At 30.4% G+C, this 8,154-nt stretch overlaps 1 protein-coding gene across 1 annotated transcript; it reads left to right on the forward strand.

Annotated features, from left to right (window-relative positions):
• The first annotated feature begins 4,094 nt into the window (after positions 1–4,094).
• LOC136219246 (nuclear transcription factor Y subunit B-1-like) lies at positions 4,095–7,778 on the forward strand. Its single transcript, XM_066006573.1, has 2 exons — positions 4,095–4,788; positions 7,455–7,778. The coding sequence occupies exon 1, from the start codon at positions 4,164–4,166 to the stop codon at positions 4,737–4,739; it is 576 nt and encodes a 191-aa protein (XP_065862645.1). The 5' UTR covers positions 4,095–4,163; the 3' UTR covers positions 4,740–4,788; positions 7,455–7,778.
• The last annotated feature ends 376 nt before the right edge of the window (positions 7,779–8,154 follow it).

Genomic DNA, 8,154 nt, shown 5'->3' on the forward strand with positions numbered 1-8,154 from the left:
GTGACACATTTAATTAAAGAGATCGTAATTATCGTGCCCTATCCCAAAATAGCCCAAAGGCCTAGAAAAGGGTAATAATAACCTTGATTAATGCAAAAGTGCGTGCAAAAATGACATCTGTCAGGAATTCGAAAGGTTAGTAGAGAAAACAGAGAAATGATGTCATGTTTCTCAACTCACATGTCTGCCAGAACCTGATGACGTCACTACCCTCACACAAGGGATAAAAATAAACATAAAAAAATAACATGTCACACTCTAAAAAATGAAAAATAAAGAGTTTGGAATGACACCTTTTGTAACACAACGAAAGACTGAACTCAAGGGGATTCAAACTTCGGTCACACTATGAAACGAAGTCCTAAAGCACTTTAGACCGGAAGATTTGGAAGGACATCTAATATCACACCATTCTTTATGAATACATGTATAATAATGAAACACCCCCTGCCTTAAATGTAAATGCTAGAGCACTTCAATAAAAAAAGGTCTTAAATATCATACACATTCTGAACCATATCCAATGGCGTAATTAAAAAAACCAGAGGGACATCTTTTATAACCGTTATTGAATGCTCCATTAAATGAATGACATGTGGTCCTCTACTCACATTTAAAGCGAACAATCTAGATTTTCTATAAATATAAGGTACATATAGTACTCAAAAGGTATTCATTCATTCCTATTTGTTCATCTAAGTTTACATACTGCTTATTATCTGTTTCTTTACTGACTTAGGAATCAGAATGGGGATTGTCGGTTATTGACTCTCTTTGACCATTTTTTTTTCTTATCTCAGGCACCCTAAGATTCCAGCAAGCTTGATTTAAATTCCCTCACATCACACATCAGTCCATAAACTAAATTAGATTATTTAATTGATTAATATATGATAGTCTATAATTTAGTAAAGACAACTATATAGATTCGCCAAATAAAAGAAATTATCATTCTCATTATTTGTTATTTTAATAATGAAATCATTTCATTATTAATATTGTTTGTATATTAGCTTTATAATACTATTTGTAACTACTAGTTATTTTTAAAGATTTTTAGTCACTTGAAATTGTTTGACCAATATATAATAATTTAAGGCTGACTTATGAGAGTTGATTGATGACCATTTGATATATGGAAATACAAATAAAACTAATGAATATATATTAAAGAATATAGTACTATATTAATTTACTATGAGATCATTACATGAGTTAATATGATAGATCGTGCCATTCAAAAATTTTAGACATGATGTTATTATGAATTTTTACACGAATTCAAATATTATCTTTGACGAGATAATCACAAAGGCTGTGATTGTGTATAGCCAAAACCACGTAGAGGATTCTTAAAAAAAAATTAGAGAAAGATAAGTAATAAGTGTTATTGTATCTCTTAATATCATTTTGGAAAAAATAACACTTATTATTTATCAACTTGAGACTTTTTTTAGAAACAAATTTAAATATTTAATGGATAGATGAAGTTTTGGAAAATAAGTAAAGTGTCTTTGTATTCTATTCTATAAGATATTTTCAATGATATATCATAGATTCAAAACGGATAAATAAGAAATAAGAAATTAGAGTTCAAATTGAACTACTTGAATGGTTGTACAGAGTAAAAACATTTAAATTGTTTTAAATTCGGAATGATGATTACTAGAAAATTAAATTTTAGTAATGGAACTAAATGAAATTAATGTTCATTACTAATTCTATTAAAATATTTTAGTGGTTATACTAGTTTTATTTGTTATTAACGTGAATTAATCCAGTAAAATTAATTTTTTTATTAAGTGAATCAATTCTTGAATTAATTGAGACGGAAAAAAAACAGTCCAACAATCTGCTAGAGTTAATGTTCTTCTAATTCGAAACATATAACAGTTCATCATGCCTTTTTATTCTTCCATTCATCTAGTTGATTCAAAAATTTATTATATTTAATTTGTTGTAATTTTATTATTTCTATTCTTCAATTTAATACAATATTTATTATGTCGATGTTATAGTTTTTTAGATACCGGTAAATATATAGCCTTGCTCAAATGAATTAATAAGATGATCAATTCGATTTGTTTTATTAGTCTAATTCGATACTGAGAAATACTATTTTTCAACAGTAAAAGATGACACTGACTGTATAATTATATTCAATCTAGGTACGAGACAAAAAAGGATTGTGACATAGTGTCTTTTTAGCCACATCAACTTATTTAAAATAATTTACTGACCATCTGAATTTATTTAAAGTGACCTATTGACCTCTTAAACTTACTTAAAATGATCCATTTGTCCCTTGAACTTGCTTAAAGTGATATAAATTGCAAATTGCCTAAATCCATAAAAAAAATCAAAACTTAAAAAACAAAAGTCTATTTCGTAATTTTAAGTCTTTAAAACAAATTAACTTTCTGTTTTGTATATTTTATAATATTTTTATAATTTATAGACTTAATTATGATTTTGGGTAGTCATGTCATGGGTCTTCATAGCCGCAACCTTATTAAAGCTATTAAGAGACTTAGCCCCTCATTTGATATCCTTGAGTTCAGCCACATTTTTCGGGAGCAGAACCGTGTTGCAGATCACTTGGCGGCGGCAGGCCATGATGGGGTGTTAGGTGTTTCTACTCTTACCGTTCCCCCTATCGCTCTTTCTCCTCTTCTTTTAGAGGATAGGATTGAGGTTAGCTTTCCTAGGCTAATCCCGGTGTAGTTGCTTGTTTTGCTTTGCTTTCCTTTCATTTTCTACCAAAAAAAAGACTTAATTATGACACGTTAAATAATTTTAGGAGGCTAATGAGACAATATATAAATTCAGAGCATCAATCAACTATTTTCAACAAGTTCAGGGTCAACTGATGTATTAAGCCCAAAGTACAAACAAAGATGAAAGAATAGTATCTTAATTCATTAAATCTAAGATGGTGACGAGACATGATGAATCACCTTTTATATATATGCTATTTGATTTTGGAATTCAAATGAAAATGATAGTTATTTTAAATTACCATAAATAGGCGTAATAATAAAAAAAAATAGGCATAATAAAATCAGTTTTTATTATTTTATATTTTTTTAATAGTTTATCTAATTTTTCAATTCGAGTCTCATTAGACATCTTTTAAGTGCATCTGCCCACGATAGATTCCAACTCAAAATCTAGTTTAAACGATTTGAGATGCTTAATCATTCAAAAACAGCTTTAACTGGTTTTTATTTTATTTTAGGGTAAATTTCAAATAAAACCCATATGGTTTCACTAATTTTCATGTAAAGGACTATGGTTTACTTTTTGTCAAAACGAGATTGAAGTTTTTAACTTTAGCAAAATAAAGACTTTTTCGATTGATACTATTAAAATCACCATCGACGACTACAAAAATGATATATTTTAAGAACTACTAATATTCTAAGCAACTTTAATTCTTCAACTTTTTTATTTTGAGATTATTTAGATAAAGTTTGGTAAAGAGATAGAAAGTTCCAAAAAGATGATTTTCGAACATCGAAAATGTAGTTCCATAGAAAATATGACATTGAACAACTTTAATTCTTGAAAATTTTGATTTTCAGGTCGTTAAAGATGATTTTAATAACATTAATCCAAGTGTGAAATCTCAATCCTCGTTTTGACAAAAAGTAAACCACAGTCCTATCTGAAAATTAGTGAAACCACGTGGGTTTTATTTGAAATTTACCCTAAATATATATAGACAATTTTTTTAAAAGAATATATATGGCAATGCTAATAAAAGGGTTTGAAAAAAATTTTTTTTTTAATCAAAATGTCTACAATATTTACACTGTTATTAATATAGTTAAAAAAAAACCAATAAAAATTTACAAAACTGTTTCAATTTGTAGACAAATTTATTTTGAAAGTCCAATATGATAATTAAATAACGGTTTAATCAGTCTTTTCAAATAGATCTTGCTTGAAAACGTATAGATTAAATTTATCCAATTTAATACGTTACTTAAATTTGCACTTGCTAAAAACGTTAGGGTTTAATTCAGTTGTAACCCTTTTTTTTATATACATTTTTACTTATTTTTATTTTTGGTAATGGGCATTATATATACTTGTCTCGCATAAACCTGAATTCTTTAAGCATTTCTTCTTCTGCTCATAAAACAGGATTCCAAAGTTGAATGATGGCAGACTCAGATAACGAATCAGGCGGAGGAGGAGGAGGAGGAGCGAACAATTATTCAAACGCAAACGACGGAATATCGGCGAGAGAGCATGACCGTCTCTTACCCATAGCCAACGTTAGCAGAATAATGAAAAAAGCTCTTCCCACAAACGGCAAAATCTCCAAAGAGGCCAAAGACACTGTACAAGAATGCGTATCGGAGTTCATAAGCTTCGTCACCGGAGAGGCGGCCGATAAGTGCCAGAGAGAGAAGCGGAAGACGATCAACGGCGACGATCTTCTCTGGGCCATCTCCACTTTAGGGTTTGAGGACTATGTGGACCCCTTGAAGGTTTACTTGCAGAGGTTTAGAGAAATTGAAGGGGAGAAGAATGCTGTGGTGCGTGAGATGGACGCTCCTAATCCCGGTAATGGAGGAGGTCGTTTTGCTGCTGACGGCTACACTGGTTACAAGGGCTACGTGTACGGTTCCGATGGCGGCTTGTTTAATCCTACGGATGCAATTGATTTGGGAAAAACTGGTGGGGCTAGTTTTAGTGGGCCAGGATCTGCTCTTGACAGGCCCAGATGAGCATAATGAGAGTGGGCCAATCTTGTGATTCATAGAAGAGAAAATTATGGTAATTAAATAACTAATTTTATTTTATTTTATTTCTTGAGAATTACTATTTTATTATATTATATTATATACATTAATGCTATTGGTTGGAACTTTGAAGGGGTAGGTAGATGAGGCCGAGTAAATTGCCCTTTGGGTTTTGGAAATTTTATATTATTACTTTGAGAGAGTTATATATTCTTTGGATTTTAGTTTAATTCTATAATAATCATTTCTAAACTTCTATATTTTATTTACATATTTTTAATTATTTTCTGATTTACATTGAATTTTTAAGATATGAAAAGGCTAAGAGATGTCTCGGTCAAGTATTGAATATTAATAAAGTGTTGAACTTTAGTTATGGAATATTGTAAAGTATAAATATAAAATTGCTGGATAAGTAACAAAAGTAAAAATAAGTATTGAATTAAAAAAATATGGGATTTTTTTAAAAATTAATTTATGAAATATTTTGAGAAAAATGATAATTTCAATATATTTAAAGAGTATATATATAATTTCTATTATAAAAATATAGAATGTTATTATTGAGGGATGAAAACGGATGTGGGTTTTGCGGGTGTTAGATATTATTTATTGCGGGTTTTGTGGGTATTAGATATTATTTGATTCTAACGGAACTATCTGAATGAATCATGTATAAAAGGGTTTGGAATGAGATTCAGATTTAGAAATACATTTATGACAAGTATGATGCGGTAATGAGAATACTCTCAGGGTACTTGTGCTATGTAACGTGCGATGTATTTGTTGATTTGTATTTTTTACTTTTTAAAGTTTAATAAATGCACACTTAAAAATGAAGGGAAGCAATAAAGAATTTAAATATTAAATATTTGATGATTTGTATTTGTTGTTGAATTATATATTATGTTATTTAGAATTTTAAGTATTTGAATTTTTGTTAAATTTGTTAATGATTTTGTTAAATTTGTGGCATATTAAGTTTATGTATGCGTTGTTAAATTTATGATTTGATTTATATATTTAAACAGGTAAAGTTACCCGTAAATTATGTGGAATGAGAATGGGATAAGAATTTTATACCCTAATTAGATGAATAATTCAAAAAATATAAAAACGTAAGGATATGAGTATAACATTACTCATGGTGGGTATTCTACCTGTCGTCATCCTTAATAACATCCAAGTTAAGTAAAAACAAGCGAAACCTCGAGATACATCATAAAGTGAAGATAACTATAAGGAAACGCTAAATGAAACTTTATGCATTATTATTTTTTTATTTTTTTTTGGAAAGACAAAAATTTATTCATGAACTCTCAAAACAGTTACAAGAAAAAGAAAAAAAAAGGGGAGGGGGCAAAACTTTATGCTTCACAATCACACATAGAACTAATCGTACTAGTTAGAACATAGACAAATCGATTCACACATTGTTTTACAAACTTCAAAGAACGCCTAACTAAATCATCGAGGAGGATTTTACAATCACAAAAAATGTAAGCAAACATAGAATCTATCTCTTCTTGAAAATGAAGAGCCTTAATAAGAGCTTGAGAATGAGATTCTATAATAATATTGTAATGTTGCATTATCTTTTAGCCAGCTTGCAGAGCCTCCCTTACACACAATCAAACCTTCTACCATTAAAAAAATTCAAAGAGCATAATAGAATGTTGTTTCTAGTTGCAATAACATTTGTGTTTGCACTGCACACAATAAAGCCAAAACTAGCGGCATTAAAATCAGTAAAAAAAATTAGAGGCATCAACGTTATATTTAAGCCAATCTTCTATTAGAGGAGCCCATACATCAAGAACACTAGTGAGGAACTAATTGGAAGTAATATGATGACTGGCTCGTCTCCATCGTGACAAAAACGTCGTTACTAAGCAAAACAACCGTAAGAGCAAAGGAGTTATGTCAAATAAGGGAATTTTGGTTATTCCATAAGGTCTTACAAATCATTATTGCAAGCTCAATATCATATTTGTTTTTATTTGAATTAACAAACTTCCATAAATCAGTCATACTGCCTAAAAGACCATTAATGTTTATGATATTTGAAAATATCCATAACCGATAGGCAAAATGACAATTGATGAGAGCATGGTAGTCGTTTTCCTCAAAATCCAAGCAGAGCGTAAAAAATGTGTTGACTGGGATATGGTTGTGATGAAGAGTTGGCATTGTTGGTAAGCAACAAAAAAGAACTCTCCATAAAAAAACTTTCAGATGAATAAAGAGGTGCCAAAGTGAGTTCTAGAGATTACTATTGCTGTTAGCATCAGATTTGTTAATTGACTCCATGATTTTTCTATAAGAACCTTTCACAGAGAAATTTTTGTTCCTATCTCACATCCAATACCATATGTCTTCGGAACAATGACTAAGGGGTTATAAGACCTCTACCCCTAACAGAAAACAACTATAACAGCAAAGAAGTATTCCACTTGAAACGTGTTACATCCTTAAGCTTAGAACTAAGAGATATGGTGGTTAATGGGGGCTGAGGTTTCCACAAAAGGTTACTAACATCCGAAAGCCATGGTCCTTCCAAATGTTAATAGTGAAACTTGAACCCACCAAAGAACAATAAAAAGTGATAAGTGCAATTTATACCTGAATATTTAAGGGGTTAGACTCATTTAAGAACCATATTTTATCCATAAATTCTTATAAATTGCCTTATCTGTGCAGGTTGTTCTTAGCTGCGTCTGCTTGTTTTCTATTGGGGTCAAGAGAAGTCAAACCATAATGAGAGTTGGGAGGTCACGAGATGTAGCAACATAGGGAAAAGAAGTTCTTATTTTCAATAATGACTGTAATAAGTTAAAACAATAGTTATTCGCAGGTTGTCTTCTTGTGACACGTGGAAAGTTGAAACATTTGTTTGTTTGTGAATAATCTGTTGTGTGCTTGTTCTCTTTTGTCCGCACATGAGCAAATTCTTTTGTCTTACTCAATAGGTTGTTCTGTCTCACTCAGAGACTATTCTACAACTGCTGAACTAAATAGTTGTTTTATTAGCTCCTTGTGAGGATGCTATGAACATATGTAATTTTATCTATCAATTATTATCTATCAAAAATCATTAGTGCTTTTGTAATTTTCTCAAATACCTTTTCATAAGTTGAATATGAACATCAGTGAGTAGTCACCCTACGAGTTGAAGCCAGTCTTAGGCTGGTGGATGTAAGTATTTTCTTCCTTAATTTCAATGAAAATATCTTTAGATGATTGTTAAATGGATCTGTAACTCATTATAGGTCTATCTAACCTATATGTTAGTCAAATAATTGCGAGGAGACTCAGGTTAGGAGATGGAAACACCATTTAGCACACACTGCTTAAGGATGGAGACACTATTAATAATGTGCCAAGGGTTTCTAGCTTATCA

Source organism: Euphorbia lathyris, chromosome 2 (assembly GCF_963576675.1).
Source record: "Euphorbia lathyris chromosome 2, ddEupLath1.1, whole genome shotgun sequence".
Lineage (NCBI taxonomy): Eukaryota > Viridiplantae > Streptophyta > Magnoliopsida > Malpighiales > Euphorbiaceae > Euphorbia > Euphorbia lathyris.